The sequence below is a fragment of the Epinephelus fuscoguttatus genome, linkage group LG22, assembly GCF_011397635.1.
Source record: "Epinephelus fuscoguttatus linkage group LG22, E.fuscoguttatus.final_Chr_v1".
Classification (NCBI taxonomy): Eukaryota; Metazoa; Chordata; class Actinopteri; order Perciformes; family Serranidae; genus Epinephelus; species Epinephelus fuscoguttatus.
Genome location: NC_064773.1, coordinates 1,750,970 through 1,770,012, shown reverse-complemented (window position 1 = coordinate 1,770,012; position 19,043 = coordinate 1,750,970). Strand labels below are relative to the sequence as shown.

The 19,043-nt window shown below is 41.6% G+C and overlaps 1 protein-coding gene across 1 annotated transcript; it reads right to left on the bottom strand.

Annotated features, from left to right (window-relative positions):
- Positions 1-9,045: 9,045 nt before the first annotated feature.
- Positions 9,046-18,838, bottom strand: dmtf1 (cyclin D binding myb-like transcription factor 1). Its single transcript, XM_049567394.1, is given in 18 exon segments — positions 9,046-9,101; positions 9,252-9,357; positions 9,723-9,845; positions 9,848-9,943; positions 10,049-10,237; positions 10,638-10,720; positions 11,397-11,591; positions 12,331-12,482; positions 12,600-12,828; positions 12,995-13,104; positions 13,250-13,282; positions 13,368-13,525; positions 13,621-13,697; positions 13,833-13,944; positions 14,336-14,421; positions 14,628-14,732; positions 16,928-17,052; positions 18,648-18,838. Coding segments are annotated over 17 exon segments (2,025 nt in total). The 5' UTR covers positions 17,043-17,052; positions 18,648-18,838.
- Between the last annotated feature and the right edge of the window lie 205 nt (positions 18,839-19,043).

Here is a 19,043-nt window from a genome sequence, read left to right as displayed (position 1 = left end):
ATTAGCCGTTAGCAACTGCCACAAGGTGTTGAATGCTAACAAATTATCTTAAACTTTGAGTTAAGTTTCATCCTTTTACTGTCCTGTACAGTAGTCTTTATATCCATTTATTTTACAGTCATGGATAGAAAATTACAGAAACCCGTTAGCTTGGAGAACCATTTGAGTTACAGATGCTAACGCAAAATTAGCTAAATATGGAGGCAAGCTAGCAAGACTGGTTTTTCGATAGCCAAATTTAAAACCCTAAATGGCGGATAATTGTTGCCTTGCTTACCAAAAACTGCAGTTACTCATGTTGCCACATACTTTGTCATTTCATGCAGACAATTATTTAACAATTTAGCAATTAGCACACTCCTAAATAACAGAAAATAAAACACAAGTGAAAGAAAATGTAGAATGATGCCTTTCATCTCGTCTGATCGTCTTTTTGAGAAAATGCTGAGATTCCACAGAAACATTTTGGATCATTTAAATTACAAACCATTTACGCAACATACTGGATTGTAAATCATAAATGTTGAACATTTCTTTGTCACAAAACGTGTGAATAGTGTTGGTTTAACTGAAACACAGCTACATTATCTGTGTGTTCCCCATGCTCCAGAACAGTTTGGTAAATATCACAAGGACGTGACCTGAATATGCATGTTTGATAGAGTGTTTTTCAGAGGTACAGGAGAACATTCATGTGTAATGACTGGATGAGGGATCAGCACAGGGAACTGAACCGTCGCTGTAAGTAGATACATTCGTCTGGTATTTGAGGATCTGTGTGTTTTAATGATGTAAAACTGAAGTGTATTTGAAAAATATTGTTTTACGAGGCACAGTCGACACGTTTTGAGAGGTTTTGAATGTTCAACAGAAACTGGGCCCACTGGTACTGATGTTTTTACCGACATCACGAGGGTTAAATGTGTTTATACCATTGTATAACAGTTTGTATATCAAATACAACTTTCCCATTGTTTATTCTTGTAACATCGTTGTAGGAGACAAATGGTTTTGGATGGACTGGACTTTTGAGACAGACAGAAACAGCACTACCAGTAACCAGGAACCAACTGGTCTTTACTGGTCTGGAGCCCAAATCGGTGACTCTTCTGAAGAAGTGGAGAAGTGGGCAGAAAATCCAGATCTAGGAAGTCCAAATATCCAATAAAAGATGTTTATACAAATGGAATGTGTCGTTCTGTTGTTTTGTGGTGTCTCTCATTGTTCTGTGGATTAGTGTTGCTCAAAAAATTAGTTTTATTGTTCCTCTGCACCAGCAACTGCCATGACCACAGGTATAATGTTTTCAGGTTGTCCCTCTGTCCATACGGCCCTCTATACATATGTACCATTCTTTTGAAGACAATATGTCAAGAACACCTTAAGTGAATTTTTAACTTTGGCACAAACATCCACTTGGACTCAACAATGACCTGATTACAACTTGTTGCTCAAAGGTCACTGTAACCTAGTCTGTCTCACTGCTGTAAACGCAATATCTTAAGAACACCTTGACGGAAATTTTCAAATGTGGCACAAATGTCCACTTAAGAATGAACTGATTAGAATTTGATGATAAGATCAAAGCCATTGTGATCTCACACCCATCTCATTCTTGTAAAGTTGATGTCTCAAGAATGCCTTGAGGGAATTTTTAAATTTTACACAAACATCCACTTGGACTCAACAATGACCTGATGTACAATTTGGTGTTCAAAGGTTAAGGTCACTGTGACCTAGTCTGTCTTATTCTTGTTAACACAATATCTCAAGAAGGCTTTGTGGGAATTTCCTTAAATTTTGGCATAAACGTCCACCTGTACTGATTAACTGATTAGATTTTGGTGTTCAAAGGTCATGGCCACTGTAACCTTGTGCCTGTGTCTTTCTCATATACGTAATATCTCAAGAAGGCCTCTCTCTCTTGGCACAAACATCCACTTGGACTCAACAATGACCTGACTACAATTTGATGGTCAAACATCACTGTGACCCAGTCTGTCTCATTCTTATAAACACGATATCTCAAGAAGGCTTTGAGGGAATTTCCTCAAATTTGGCACAAATGTCCACTTGTACTTAAGGATTAACTGAATAGAATTTGGTGGTCAAAGGTCAAGGCCACTGTGACCTCGCCCATCTCATCATTGTGAATGCAATAGCTCAAGAACACCTCAAGGGAATTTCTTTAAATTTAACACAAACGTCCACTTGGACTGAAAAATAAACTGATTAGAATTTGGTATTCAAAGGTCACTGTGACCTCACAAAACATGTTTTTGGCCATAACTGCAGATTTCATACACTAATTCTGACAAAACTTGACACAAATGTCTGACAGGATAACATATTGAAGGTCAAAAGGTCAAAGGTCAGCTTGACTGTGACATCATCATGTTTTAACGTCATATCTCAGGAACAGAAGGGGAGACATTTGGTCAGATACTGAATTGGTGACTCTAATCTTGAAACTGTGCTGATTGTATAGATCTTCTGTGTGTGAAGCATCCATGTGTTACAATTTGTTGCTTCTTTGCAGCAACGTCCATATTTGAGGTACTGTCAGTTGTCATGGCGACATGTGAGTCTGGACAAACATGGATGTGAACAGAAACTTGACTGGTTTGCTACGACACACAACAGCAAGGTAGTTCTAGTTTTAGCTTGTGTTCATTATTTTTAATACAGATTACATCAGTTTCCTTTGAAACCTCCAGACCTTAATTTAAGTTCTTGTCAGAGCTGCAACAACTTCATGTTTTCTCAAATTTAAAATAAAGCAGCCTCACTAAACTTCTGTAACACAGCAGGGAAACTTATTATGATCTCCATACTGATTATATTATCTGGCTGGAAGTGAATTTCTGTTCTCAAAATCTGCACAAAGTCATCAGATTAGCAGTGAGTGTTTGTGAGTGACAGCTGTGTGGATGCTCTGAGCGGCTCCAGTGGATTCATCAGATTTCAGTTTTATTCTCGGTGCATTAGAAGAAGTCCTGTGTGGATGTTTGACAGCAGAATCCTGTGTTTACCTGACAAACACAGTGATCCACCTCAGGCAGCCTTAGGCGAGGACATGCAGCATCCACAGTCTGACTTCCTGTTTATCATTCAGAGGAGATCTGCTCGCACATTAGAGCGCGGACACATTCACCAAAACACTGCGGTCTCATTCGCTGACTACAGTAATTGGTTACCATATATTATTAATGCATATTTGTTGCATGTTGTTTTGAATCACAATGAGCTGATCTGTTTATTGTGTCTGATCTGCATCACTTGGAGCTGCTTTGAGCTCTGTGGAGTTCACTTATGAGGAGAAAAGTTGAAAACTAAACTGTGTTTCTGATGGGAATTATATAAAGTAATAAACTAACTCTGAGTTAGTTTGTTTCTACAGACGTTCCTCCTGATGTGGACACGCCTGTGAAGATATTTCACCTACACTCCCTCGAACTGTTTGGTGAGTATGTTACATTTATTTCTGTTTTTATTTTGACTTTATTGTGTATCAGAGAAATGCTGTGAGCTGCTGATATTTACAGTAACTGTGTGTTTAAATTTAATAGCTCAGCATCAGTTTTTACTTGAGTAAATCTTCACAATAACACATTTAAAATCTGATAATGAGCAAGTTAACGTTACACAGTAGAGATAAATGTGACAACACTGCCTCCCTGTGTTCATAATGGAGAACTACACTTTTAAACAGCAGCAGATTCAACAGAAGGCAGTGTTGGCCATTAATAGTTTATCAGAGGGGCCAATCAAATGATTAATAAGATGGAGGAATGCACATTTAACAGAAAAACAGCAGGTTCATGTTGAGATCATGTGAACTCACAGGGTTAAAGAGGTGTCATCTATTAATAAGAACAGTTCATGGTGTACTGCAAGTATTCTTTTTAATTACTTAATCTCGAATGTCCCATTACGTCTCATAAAGTCTCAGCATCACAGAGGAAAAAAAAAGATTATTACAGACACAAATCTGTCTTTTAAAGTAGTTATTCAGGTATTAGATGTCTGTCTTTTAGTTAACGTTTTCTCTTTCCTTATGAACCTGTGCATTTACTATTAAAGCTTCTTTAAAACCCATGTTTGAAATAACTGTTCATGCCGTCACATTTTCAGGGTTTATATTTCTCTGCCGAAATCAAATTCTTTTTATTCTTTACTATTGAAATTATAAATGAACGAAAAGCAAAGGTGTTGTCCTGGTATATTATTATTGTTGCATACGCGTTCTGTGAAGGTTCTGTTCCCCCACACGACCTCCTCATCATTTAAATGAAAGTGAAAAACAATGTAAAAAGGAATCGTTAAATTAGCGTCATCATGTTTATTTTATTATATATGAACATGTGTTTTTTTAAAGGGTCAGTTCACAGAGTAACATCCATCACAGTCTTTAGAGTCTGTTTGTTGCTGCTGCTGTTTGTTGCTGCTGGTCAGGTTCCTCCATTACTGCGTTCACATTTCATCCAGGGGTTCAGACATTTCATCCAGGGGTTCAGACATTTCATCCAGGGGTTCAGACATTTCATCCAGAGGTTCAACACTTCATCCAGAGGTTCAAACATTTCATCCAGGGGTTCAGACATTTCATCCAGGGGTTCAACATTTCATCCAGAGGTTCAACACTTCATCCAGAGGTTCAAACATTTCATCCAGGGGTTCAGACATTTCATCCAGGGGTTCAGACATTTCATCCAGAGGTTCAGACATTTCATCCAGAGGTTCAAACATTTCATCCAGGGGTTCAGACATTTCATCCAGAGGTTCAGACATTTCATCCAGAGGTTCAACACTTCATCCAGAGGTTCAAACATTTCATCCAGGGGTTCAGACATTTCATCCAGGGGTTCAACATTTCATCCAGAGGTTCAAACATTTCATCCAGAGGTTCAACATTTCATCCAGGGGTTCAACATTTCATCCAGGGGTTCAGACATTTCATCCAGAGGTTCAGACATTTCATCCAGAGGTTCAGACATTTCATCCAGAGGTTCAGACATTTCATCCAGGGGTTCAACACTTCATCCAGAGGTTCAAACATTCCATCCAGGGGTTCAGACATTTCATCCAGGGGTTCAGACATTTCATCCAGGGGTTCAGACATTTCATCCAGGGGTTCAGACATTTCATCCAGAGGTTCAGACATTTCATCCAGAGGTTCAAACATTTCATCCAGGGGTTCAGACATTTCATCCAGAGGTTCAAACATTTCATCCAGGGGTTCAGACATTTCATCCAGAGGTTCAGACATTTCATCCAGGGGTTCAGACATTTCATCCAGAGGTTCAACACTTCATCCAGAGGTTCAAACATTTCATCCAGGGGTTCAGACATTTCATCCAGAGGTTCAGACATTTCATCCAGGGGTTCAGACATTTCATCCAGAGGTTCAGACATTTCATCCAGGGGTTCAGACATTTCATCCAGAGGTTCAGACATTTCATCCAGAGGTTCAAACATTTCATCCAGGGGTTCAGACATTTCATCCAGAGGTTCAACACTTCATCCAGAGGTTCAAACATTTCATCCAGGGGTTCAGACATTTCATCCAGAGGTTCAGACACTTCATCCAGAGGTTCAAACATTCCATCCAGGGGTTCAGACATTTCATCCAGAGGTTCAGACATTTCATCCAGAGGTTCAAACATTTCATCCAGGAGTTCAGACATTTCATCCAGGGGTTCAGACATTTCACCCAGGGGTTCAGACATTTCATCCAGAGGTTCAAACATTTCATCCAGGAGTTCAGACATTTCATCCAGAGGTTCAGACATTTCATCCAGGGGTTCAGACATTTCATCCAGAGGTTCAGACATTTCATCCAGAGGTTCAAACATTTCATCCAGGGGTTCAGACATTTCATCCAGGGGTTCAACACTTCATCCAGAGGTTCAAACATTTCATCCAGGGGTTCAGACATTTCATCCAGAGGTTCAGACATTTCATCCAGGGGTTCAGACATTTCATCCAGAGGTTCAGACATTTCATCCAGGGGTTCAGACATTTCATCCAGAGGTTCAGACATTTCATCCAGAGGTTCAAACATTTCATCCAGGGGTTCAGACATTTCATCCAGAGGTTCAACACTTCATCCAGAGGTTCAAACATTTCATCCAGGGGTTCAGACATTTCATCCAGAGGTTCAGACACTTCATCCAGAGGTTCAAACATTCCATCCAGGGGTTCAGACATTTCATCCAGGGGTTCAGACATTTCATCCAGGGGTTCAGACATTTTATCCAGAGGTTCAAACATTTCATCCAGGGGTTCAGACATTTCATCCAGGGGTTCAGACATTTCATCCAGAGGTTCAGACATTTCATCCAGGGGTTCAGACATTTCATCCAGGGGTTCAGACATTTCATCCAGAGGTTCAAACATTTCATCCAGGGGTTCAGACATTTCATCCAGGGGTTCAGACATTTCATCCAGGGGTTCAGACATTTCATCCAGAGGTTCAGACATTTCATCCAGAGGTTCAAACATTTCATCCAGGGGTTCAGACATTTCATCCAGGGGTTCAACACTTCATCCAGAGGTTCAAACATTTCATCCAGGGGTTCAGACATTTCATCCAGGGGTTCAGACATTTCATCCAGAGGTTCAAACATTTCATCCAGGGGTTCAGACATTTCATCCAGAGGTTCAGACATTTCATCCAGAGGTTCAAACATTTCATCCAGGGGTTCAGACATTTCATCCAGAGGTTCAAACATTTCATCCAGGGGTTCAGACATTTCATCCAGGGGTTCAGACATTTCATCCAGAGGTTCAGACATTTCATCCAGGGGTTCAGACATTTCATCCAGAGGTTCAGACATTTCATCCAGGGGTTCAGACATTTCATCCAGAGGTTCAGACATTTCATCCAGAGGTTCAAACATTTCATCCAGGAGTTCAGACATTTCATCCAGAGGTTCAACATTTCATCCAGAGGTTCAGACATTTCATCCAGGGGTTCAGACATTTCATCCAGAGGTTCAACATTTCATCCAGAGGTTCAACATTTCATCCAGGGGTTCAACATTTCATCCAGAGGTTCAGACATTTCATCCAGAGGTTCAAACATTTCATCCAGGGGTTCAGACATTTCATCCAGAGGTTCAGACATTTCATCCAGAGGTTCAGACATTTCATCCAGGGGTTCAGACATTTCATCCAGAGGTTCAGACATTTCATCCAGAGGTTCAAACATTTCATCCAGGGGTTCAGACATTTCATCCAGAGGTTCAACATTTCATCCAGAGGTTCAACACTTCATCCAGAGGTTCAGACATTTCATCCAGGGGTTCAGACATTTCATCCAGAGGTTCAACATTTCATCCAGAGGTTCAACATTTCATCCAGAGGTTCAAACATTTCATCCAGGGGTTCAGACATTTCATCCAGAGGTTCAACATTTCATCCAGAGGTTCAACATTTCATCCAGGGGTTCAAACATTTCATCCAGGGGTTCAACACTTCATCCAGAGGTTCAAACATTCCATCCAGGGGTTCAGACATTTCATCCAGGGGTTCAACACTTCATCCAGAGGTTCAAACATTTCATCCAGGGGTTCAGACATTTCATCCAGGGGTTCAACATTTCATCCAGGGGTTCAAACATTTCATCCAGGGGTTCAGACATTTCATCCAGAGGTTCAGACATTTCATCCAGGGGTTCAAACATTTCATCCAGGGGTTCAACATTTCATCCAGGGGTTCAAACATTTCATCCAGGGGTTCAGACATTTCATCCAGAGGTTCAACATTTCATCCAGAGGTTCAGACATTTCATCCAGAGGTTCAAACATTTCATCCAGGGGTTCAACATTTCATCCAGGGGTTCAGACATTTCATCCAGGGGTTCAACATTTCATCCAGGGGTTCAACATTTCATCCAGGGGTTCAGACATTTCATCCAGAGGTTCAAACATTTCATCCAGGGGTTCAGACATTTCATCCAGAGGTTCAACATTTCATCCAGGGGTTCAGACATTTCATCCAGAGGTTCAAACATTTCATCCAGGGGTTCAACATTTCATCCAGGGGTTCAACACTTCATCCAGAGGTTAAGAATATCAATCTTATCCAGGGTTCAACACATCCAGTCGTCTATCCAACATTTCATCCAGGGTTCAGACATTTCATCCAGGGTTCAACTGGTTCTCAACATCGGATCTGAGGGTTCAACATTTCATCCAGGGTTCAAACTCATAGATTTGAGCTGTGACATTTCATCCAGTAGAACATTTCATCCAGGGTTCAACATTTCATCCAGGGTATAATTATATAGACATTTCATCCAGGGTGTGTGTGTGTGTGTTCAACATTTCATCCAGAGGTTCAGACATTTCATCCAGAGGTTCAACATTTCATCCAGAGGTTCAACATTTCATCCAGGAGTTCAGACATTTCATCCAGGAGTTCAGACATTTCATCCAGAGGTTCAGACATTTCATCCAGAGGTTCAACATTTCATCCAGAGGTTCAGACATTTCATCCAGGGGTTCAACATTTCATCCAGGGGTTCAGACATTTCATCCAGGGGTTCAACATTTCATCCAGGGGTTCAACATTTCATCCAGGGGTTCAACATTTCATCCAGGGGTTCAGACATTTCATCCAGGGGTTCAACATTTCATCCAGGGGTTCAACATTTCATCCAGGGGTTCAGACATTTCATCCAGGGGTTCAGACATTTCATCCAGGGGTTCAGACATTTCATCCAGGGGTTCAATATGAAGCTTCAAATTCATTCAGTTTAAAAAGTTTGGTTTAATTTGCAACCATCTGTTTTTAAATGTTCACATCCTGGTTTTAAAAACAGCAAACAGGTTCTGTCTTTATTGTGCAGCAGCTTTAACACCACAGAAGAAGAAATTTATAAATCCTAGGACGGTGAAGAAATAACTTGCCCTACTCTCCCTATGACTGGTTAGTGCTTGTTGCCTTCATTGGTTGGATTGGTTAAGGTGAGGGTAAGAATATCAATCTTATCCTAGGATTCAAAGTCTGTCTTGATGCCGCGTCGCTGGAGCAGAATCTTCATCTGTCATGAGGAGGTCCACACACACACACACACACACACACAAGGATCGGATCTGAGGACGTAAACAAATTAGTCGTAAAACTCAATAGATTTGAGCTGTGACTTCACTCAGTAGAACTCTGACTAATGTTGAGAATTAATTTAGCAGTATAATTATATATAACATTGATTATAGCGGTGTGTGTGTGTGTGTGTGTGTTACCTGTCAGTGTGCTGCTGATGTTGGGTGGAGAAACAATCAGCACGGCGCTGCCAGATGGTATCCTAGAATGCACCACTGGAGCCTCAACAGACGGTGAGTTCAGCTCCTGACACACACAGTTTTTTTTATCATTATACACTCCGTGTCCATTTTATTAGGTACACCTGTGCAATATAAAGCATTTCAGGACAACATGATTTCTACTCTTTCAAAGCTCATACATTTTTCAGTTTTTGTTGACGCTGTCAGACGATCAGTGATAATTCTACTTTATGTTTATTGCTGAGGTCGTAGTGACCGATGGTGCTGTACCGGGGTGCATCATATGGAAAGGTTTTTATTATTTTCTCCACCCTATCTACATACATTCTTTTGTTAAAGACTAAGAGCCTTTGCGTTTAACCAGAAATCACCGTCACCAAACCCGCCAGACTGTTTGACAAAGTTTGAAAAAAAAACCCAAAACAAAACCTTGTCAGTGTCGGTGAAGCCATCGGTCATTGGCTTACAGGCAGGATTTCCGTAAGGTTTGCAGGGCTCCTGTGTTCAGGAGATGGCACTGTCGCTGGCTGCTGCTGAAGAATCTGAAGCTTCAGGAGAACCAGCTGTGATTGGCTGAGAGGGTCAGAGGAGGCGGGGTCAGAGGTGACAGTCTGTATGATGACGCCGTCGCTGGAGCAGAGGCCGTCCGTCTGAGGAGGTAACACACACACACACACACACACACACACACACACACGATGAAGTGTGCAGCAGAAGCAGATCAGGAGTGAAAACACACGTGATCAAACACTGACCGACAGACTGTGGAGGATGATGTGTTCATGTGATGAGGGGGAGGAGCCTGTCGTCAGGGTAACAGTGCTGTTATTGGTTAAACTGAGCGGGAGGCCCTGACTGGTGGAGAGGCTGAGCGGCAGGCCCTGATTGGACGTCGTCTGGAGGTAGTAGGTCCCCGGGGTGCCGGTGGGCTGCAGGTGGAACGACTGAGAGGAGAAACAGGTGAGGTTCATTACAGTTCAGGGTGCGATGTCATGATGAAGTAGGACGTCCTGATCGTATGTTTACTGCAACAGTACATACTTTGCAAGGACGGCTGCAGTGCTGATAGAAAATAAACTGCAATTACTGCCTCGAACATCATTTATCATCAGTCGATGTGACGTATTTTCTGCTGTGCAAAGGATTGTGGATCAGAATAGCCAGAACAGCGTGCTGTTTACATACAAAATGCGACCAGCTGCAATAAAACATCCTGTTTTTTTGGCAAACTGCATTTGACAAACTAAATATTTTCCTGGTGCACTGAGCAGTCTGAGCAACACACAGTCAGTATGTTAACACTTTAACTGTACTGGACATGAAGACGTCCTGTGTTGTGCTTACAGGCAGGATTTCGAAGGTTTGCAGGGCTCCTGTGTTCAGAGTGATGGTTTCACTGTCGCTGGCTGCTGCTGAAGAATCTGAAGCTTCAAGAGAAACAGAGACAAGAATCAGTGATGTACGGGACAGAGAGGTCAAAGGTCAGTGAGTCAAACACAGCTGGAGTTGTTGGTATAAAAGCCTGTATCATCAGCATAGAATGACATTTTATCATTAAATCTACTGAGGAGGTCACAAGAGTTGATACTTGAGTACAAGTTTGATGCCAAAACTCTGAAGACATGATGTTTTTTCTTTGATACCACAGGTATTGTAGGTCCCTGACAGGCCACCATAAACACTCAGAGTGTTCTAGTCTGCTCTTGAACACCAAAGTAAGAAGTAGAAGGCCTTCCAGCATGGAGGAACAAGAACAACGCATGGAAGATGGCGACAAGCACAGATATAGAGACAGCTCCGCCTTGCCTCATAAAAAAGAAAAGCGTTTTTTCCTGAGTTCGTATATTCCGTTAATTCTTTGCATATTTACACTCTATTACAAACACCAGATGTGTGACGAAGCTGAGCGCCTATTCTGCGCCGAGTGCTTCACATTTAGCGCTTTTTTCCCCCTGGTTGCTGAGATTAGAAAGATGTTCAACTTCAGATAATAAGTTGCAAGACCAAACGGAACATCTTATTTTCACTGGTACTGGTATCGAACACTAAATTTTTGGTATCGTGACACTCCTAAAATCTACACAGTGATACACTCAGACTCACCCAGGTGTGTGATCTGCAGCGGGATCTGTACAGGAATCTGCAGCGCAGCCACAGAGCTGGGGGTGGGGCTGCCGCCGCTCTCCTCCAATCGGGTGAGTCGGATCTGGAGCGAGGACGAGGAGGAGGAGCAGGGGCTCCCTGGTCCGGAGGCCGTCTGTGAGGACGCCATGAGCTCCTGGAGACCCTTCAGGAGGACTGAGGACACAAATACACACAGATCAGAGTGTCAATAATAATAATAATAATAATAATAAATATATATATATATATATATATTTGGCTCCAGCAACACAAATAGTTCTGCAACTGGACTGGGGGACTACACTGTGTCGTCTTCTGGTGTCAAATGAGCACACCTGGAGATTCAAGCCCCGATCACAGAGAAAGCGTTTTAGGAGATGGAGGCGACTTTTAGTAACAGTTTTTAGTGAGAATGAAATTTTTGCTCACTGTTTTTGTGTTGCTACGCGCCTCATGTTTCTGCGCTCTTGGCGCCTGGCATTTTTGCCGGAGCGCTCTGAACTCCTCAAGTTGAAAAATCTTAACTCAGAGCAGAAAAGCGCCCCACGTCATCTCATCTTTTTTTCTCATTGTCCAATGGGATGATCTGAGAGGCGGGCCCTCTGTGGTGGTCATGACAACAAGTGTACAGTTGGTAACCAATGGAGGAGAAACTGGTGGTAGTGGTTGCTGGATACTCAGAGCTATACGGCCTGATGATAGACAGCAGGTTGTCAAACTGCCTGTAAACGTCCATGATGGAGGAGAAGCTCCTGGACCAACTGGTGGTACTCCCCATGATCCAGCCTCTTTTTTAGGGTCTCATGTACCCACACAGATCTCTGTTTATCTGCTGACAGCCTCTCACCCTCAACCAGAGCTACAGACAGATTAACAGCTTTACAGTTAAAAACACTGGCGCATGTGTGCGTACCGTTGAAGGGGATGTCCTTGTGATTCGCTACTTGTCTCTTGATGCTCCACCACTTCGATCGCAGCCACTGAGGCGACCGGACGCTGCTCCACCCGCCCGCCAGATCCTCCCACCTGATTTCATTCTCATCCTCCACCTCCAGCTCTGAGATCCTGGAACACATCAGATAACTCCTCAGTACAGTACAGGTCAGATGTGGAGCAGTAAAAAATACATATTTACCTGTGAGGTGAAGGAGACATATAAAGAAGCAGAAAATGGCTCCGTACCTACGTATGAGGTTGAGGTCGTCCTCCTTCATCCACTCTGTTCCTCCGCTGTGTTTCCAGTTCAGGTAGTTCAACCACTTCGACCGACACTGTTTCTCAGAGCGCGTTCGAACCTGATCAGCGACCGTCGCCCAGGAAACGCCTCCTGTGACCGCCGACCCTGGCGATACACCCGCCATCTCGTACACGACCTCAGCAAGACGTCTCTCCTCCTCCTCGCTCCATTTACCTGGTTTAAACAAAGTTACAAACATTTATATGAAAAATAAAAGTTAGACTTAAAGTTACAAACAAACCAAACATCAGTGGAGGAAGTAATCAGATACTTTAGTGCAGTAAAAGTACTATTACCACAAGTACATCGAGTGTGTACTTGAGTACACTCTGCTCTGTACCTGTGTTACAGGTGTCCTTCATCAGTCGGCAGCGGTCTTTGACAGAAGAGGCACTTCGACCGAGAGCGGCTCCGATCGTCGCCCAGTCGTTCCCGTGTTTCTCCCTCAGCCTGAACACACACACACACACACACACACACACACACGCACACACACCAGATATAAACTTTATATAGAAAATGTATGTTGTGTATATTTTTAAAAAAAACTTTGTTGAAATAAAAGACACACACACACACAGAGGTTTATACTCACGCTTTTAGCTTCTCTATCTCATCAGGAGTGTACCTTGGGGACATTACAGAAAGAAATTATTATTCAAACATAATAAAGTTCCAACATGTTTTCTGACGTCTCTTCCTCGTGAACTCACTTCCCAACGTGGTTGCGGTTGTCGTACATTCGTAGAACTCGTCTGTAGACGGCGAACAGCGGCCTGTTTAACCCCAACGCCACAGAGCGGTAGAAATCCTTCCTCTCCTCTTTGGACATCTCAAAAATGATCTCTGCTGGATCCTCGATGCCTCGGCCCTGAAACACACACACACACACACACACACACACAAGCCGTCACATAAAGTGTGTGTACATGTACCGGACAGAAATAAAGACAGGAAGTGACGTACCTTCACGTATCGGTCGATGTTGCTCATCAGAATGTCGATCTCCTCTTTAGACCACATGCCCTGTTTCCACTTGTGACCTGAGGAGGAGGAAATAACTGTTCCAACAATCACCAGCTCTGGTTTGGTTGAAATGAACTCTTATTCACTCAGTTAGATGTGACAACATGCTGCCTCTATACACACTAACATGACTGTTGCAGGTGTGTGTGTACCTTTGTTAGCCAGTGTGTCTTTGTCTTCTTTGGTAGTGAACCAGGCCTGACTGACAGGCGACACCTCTGTCTTCTGATTGGGCGAGAGAGAGTCTTCATCCTCCTGCAGAATCTACACACACACACACACACACACACACACACACACGGACAGACGGGATTTCTCAGACCACAAGCAAGAATTTGGCAAAAATATCAGGACTGTTGAGGTCACCAATTCAGTATCTGATCTGACAGTATCTCCACTTCTGTTCCTGAGATATGACGTTAAAACATGATGATGTCACAGTCAAGCTGACCTTTGACCTTTTGACCTCCATTGTTTTACGTACGGATGGACAACCCACGGCTGTCGTGGTGTGGAGGCATAAAAAAATCTGATTCCAGCTATTTAAGATTTTAATTTCTGATTCATTTAGGGTACAGAAGAAGAAGAAGAAGAAGAAGAAGGAGGAGGAGGAGGTGGATGCCGAGGAAGAAGAAAGTAGGAGTTGCATCTGCACCTGAATCTGAGCGACACCTTCCTCAGACAGATCACCGTCTGCTGTGGCCGTCATCGTCACCTCGAAGCCTTCGTCGTTCTCCGACACTGAGGACAACAATGAGAGACAGGAAACGTTGCCATGACTACGAGGTAAAAACCAATGTCTCATTAGTTTATACAGAAACAAGATTTATGGATTTTGGTTTTGGCCGGTCGTCTGTTCTCCAGAGGGACGTCTGAGGGTTAAACTGAGTTTGGTGACGACACCGTTGACGTCATGTCAGTGATGTAAATAAAAAGTGTGATCTCACTGGGTAACGTGACGACAGAGAACTGAGGACCGTCTGCGTCTTCCTGTTCCTCTGCAGACAGACGCAGTTTCTTCTGGAGAGGCTCCGCCTCCTCGTCTGCATCGTCTACACAAACAATAAACATCACCATGGTTACAATCAGAGGACGACACAACACATACATCAGCATTTTTACACAAAACTAAAATGTTTATTTTCATTATCGATTCATCTGATGATTACTTTTTTCCGATTGATAATAGTTTAAAAAAAAAAAAAAGTTTCACTTTTTTTAAATCTAATGTGACCGAGGCCGAAGATTTAGTTAGCTGTTAGTTGTTAGCAGTTAGTTATTAGCAGTTAGCTGTTAGCAGTTAGTTGTTAGCAGTTAGCTGTAAGTTGTTAGCAGTTAGTTGTTAGCAGTTAGCTGTAAGTTGTTAGCTGTTAGTTGTTAGCAGTTAGCTGTAAGTTGTTAGCAGTTAGTTGTTAGCAGTTAGCTGTAAGTTGTTAGCTGTTAGTTGTTAGCAGTTAGCTGTAAGTTGTTAGGAATTAGTTGTTAGCAGTTAGCTGTAAGTTGTTAGCAGTTAGCTGTAAGTTGTTAGCAGTTAGTTGTTAGCAGTTAGCTGTATGTTGTTAGCAGTTAGCAGCAGGGGTCATGTTAACCAGATATTCTCAGTAATTGACCGTTTTTTTACAACAATGACCGGAAAATCTGAAGGCTGTCGGTCATTTTGACCGGTTGCAATTACCACCCCTGCCCACCACCCCGGCGGCGGAGTGCACAGTCAGTGGTTTAAGTGTTTTCACACTGCAGAGAAAAGTTTTCAGTCAGCGCCCGTGTTAACCTATCTGACTGTCCACACAGGCCGCTGAGCAGAGCGGAGCGCCCGCGGAGGCAGTGCTTCAGTTCGGTGTCTGGTCTATTTTTCACAGGAGCCGCGAGCGCCTCTGTCAAGCTGCATAGAGCGGATCGTACCAAACAGGAAACCGTTCGAAATTCGTTCATGTCCTTATTAATGCATACTTTATAACTTGCTTGTTGGATTTATTAAAAATGAACAAATGAAAAATATCTTTATTATCATTTAAAAATGAAAATTAAAATGACCGGTATAAATAGATTATGACCGGATTTTTATGACCCTGTTGGTCAAAATGACCAGCGACGAAAAAGTCTAGCGCAACGTCTGGTTAGCAGTTAGCTGCAAGTTGTTAGCAGTTAGTTGATAGCTGTTAGCAGTTAGCTGTTAGCAGTTGGTTGATAGCAGTTAGCTGTAATTTGTTAGCTGTTAGCAGTAAGTTGTTAACAGTTAGCTGCTAGCTATTAGCAGTTAGCTGTAAGCTGTAAGCAGTTAGTTCATAGCAGTTAGCTGATAGCAGTTAGCAGCTAGTTAACTTTACCGCTAAGCACACGAACAGCTCAGGAAGGGTTTCATTGATTTACATTGTGAAGCATTCAGGCTCCATTCAGTAAGAATGAGCACTGGGTGAAGGTAAATTATAAACTTCTCATGATGTGTTCAGTGTAATCTTGTAAAATGTTGCTTTGGTGAGAAACAAATCAGCTGTTTGAAGGAGAAATTTGTCGATGTTTTCACAGCACTGTAAAACAGATATTAGAGATGAATTATGATGAATCATATATAGTACAGTCTTATTATTTTAAAGATGTTTTTATGTGAAAGGAGGTTCTGTTTAAGGTTGTTTCATAAATGTGTGTTACTGAATTTGTGCTCATTCAAAGGTGGGAAGTGAAATGAAGGACTGAATGACTTTAAAACTGTTAAGTTATTTTTTATAGTGTAGATTTCTGTGTTTCCCTGAAAACAAAACCAGAATAAACAACAACAAACAAAGAAATGTTATAAAAACATCAGTACTGGCTTTTGATGAAAAGTTAATTTGTACATATTGTTATTATTTTACAATGTCATGTATTATTTTATTTATTTATAGACAAGTTAATTTGTAATTTGTTAGTGAGGTTGATTATTTGCATTTTGGTAATAAACTTGCAGCGCTTTGACTGCTGAGCTGCAGCAGGGTGACACGTCCCCTACATCCCCCCTGAAATCTACAAATATGAACGTGACATCTTAAAAGATTTTGTCTGATCAACAGTACAAATGAACACACATGAAGAAAATAAATTCACCCTGTTGAGAAGCTGGGAGTTTGTTTGCTTGAAAAATGACTTAAAAAAATACATGATCAAAACAGTTGCAGATATATTTTATAATGGACTCTTCATAACTCTTTGTCACATTTAATAAATGAACCTAAATGTCAGACACTGTTGCTGAGACCAGAGTGTGACCCACCGTTGGGAGGACAGTGCAGGATGATGCTTCCATCAGTGTCCTGAGTGAGTGTGACAGATTTGACGGTCTCTAACGCTGCGGCGTCCTCGTCCTCTGCTGCTGCCCCTGAACTCATCGTTCACCTGCTGATGAATAATAATAATAATAATAAATCCTCTGACTGCTGTTTAGTCATAAATAACAGGAAGTGAAGCACGTTCGGCTCTAAACACTGACGGAGGAAAGTAAAACTGATTAAAGACAAAGACTGAATTTAGACACACCTGACACACAGCATGTCATGTAAATGATGGAAAAATCTGGTTTTAACTCAGTGTCCAGGGATGAAACTAAAAATCATTTGTATTTTATTAAATAAAATCAGAAAATGTTTGTGCTTAGTAAAAGAATAAATGGCAGAAATACTGTATTTAATTGCATTAAATTGTGCAGGTGTGCCTAATAAAGTGGCCACTGACTGTACTTCTGTTCAATATTAGATTAAAAACGTGAACTTATAGAAGAACTGTATTAATTAGCTGTACTAACCAGTCACACAGTTCTTACACTGGGACATTTATTCAATTTTAAGGCGTTAATTTAAGTGTTTTTGACTCTGGTGTCATTTTAGAAAGAAATATTTATCAAGATGTATTTATTTATTTATTGTATTGCTGAGCCCATAAAGTCCTGAAAGGTGCAGAATATTTCTTTTCATCTTGTGCACACAAAATAAAGATCATTTGATAAAAACTGTCTTCCTGCTCATACAAAAGTATTTTAACTTGAGTTCAAGTGAAGAGCAGCAACATGAGACACCTATCAGTAATAAAGTATTAACTAAAGATCATTATTTAATGTCATGACAGGAATACCAAGCAATAAATACGTTTTTTCACTGTCTTGCATAAATTTACACCAAACTCCATTAAAAATGTACCAACTTAACACTAAAATGCGTCTCAGTACAAACACGGATCTCCCACATCAGTTTTAATGGCATCTTACTCATCACTAGTTGCGATCGGTTAATTCGGGTCAGATGTGATACATTAATAAGCACGTTATTTCAGTCAAAATCTATACATTGATTTTAAACTGCTCGTTACCGCCCTCCACTGCTCTCCAGTCTAACAGAATGCTGTAGATATGCACAGCCAGGAGACTTTGGCTGTCATTTGTTAAAATGCGTTGTGCTTGTTGAACAGTATGTGCGCCGATGAGCAGGCTGGATCACTGTGAAAGGGTTTTACTTCAAATTAAAATCATCAGTGTGTGTATAGTGCGGTAACCAGCAAGACGATGTAGAATTGGTCTTTTTTAAAATGGAGTTTGGCGTAAGGTCCCATGTGTCGCTATTTGGAACGATGCCGGTAACAGTGGTATTTAGCGCAGAGATGATGCGCGACTCTGCGTGATGTTGACTCCATTTTATTATTATTACAGTTTAAATGCACAGAAGCCGTAATGCAGTGATGTCATCTTTACGGACAAACAGACAGACAGCACCCCGCTAGCTGATGCTAACCGTTAGCATCCTCGGAGCTCCGCAGCTAAATGAAAGAGGCAAAATGTGCGGCGCCATGTTTTAGTGGACAAGGTGAAGCTTATGGCGTCTGTGCGCTTTGACGCTGTTCTGCCTCTTTGTTCTCGGGTTTTTCCCGCGTGGAGCTCCCGGTTCGCTCCCGCGCCTCCGACTACCGAACAGAAAGTGAATTTTACTTTTGATTTGGTTACTTACTTCCTGTTTTTGGTCCGGGGACTTGTGAGTTACCAGGATGAAGGTAAGTGCCAGGATGCAGGACCGGCCGTCCGAGGGCCGCCGGGGCGCCAGGTCTGAACATTTTCCGGAAAACTACAGGGTTAAAAGTAGTAGAAGTAAAAATAACAAAATGAAAATAGTTTATTTTGACTTTTCATTTAACGTCAGAGCTGAAAAATACGAGCAGAAAATAGTCTGCAATTAATAATGAAAATAATTTAATTCCATTCCTTATAAAAGAAATCAAATTGTATAATAAACATTTGGTGCAGGCTAAACAGAATAAAAACTAATTATCATTAAATCTCTGAAGAAAAAAAAACTTAACTGAAGACTAATTTATGTTAAACCTATTAACTGTATACTGAACAGTGC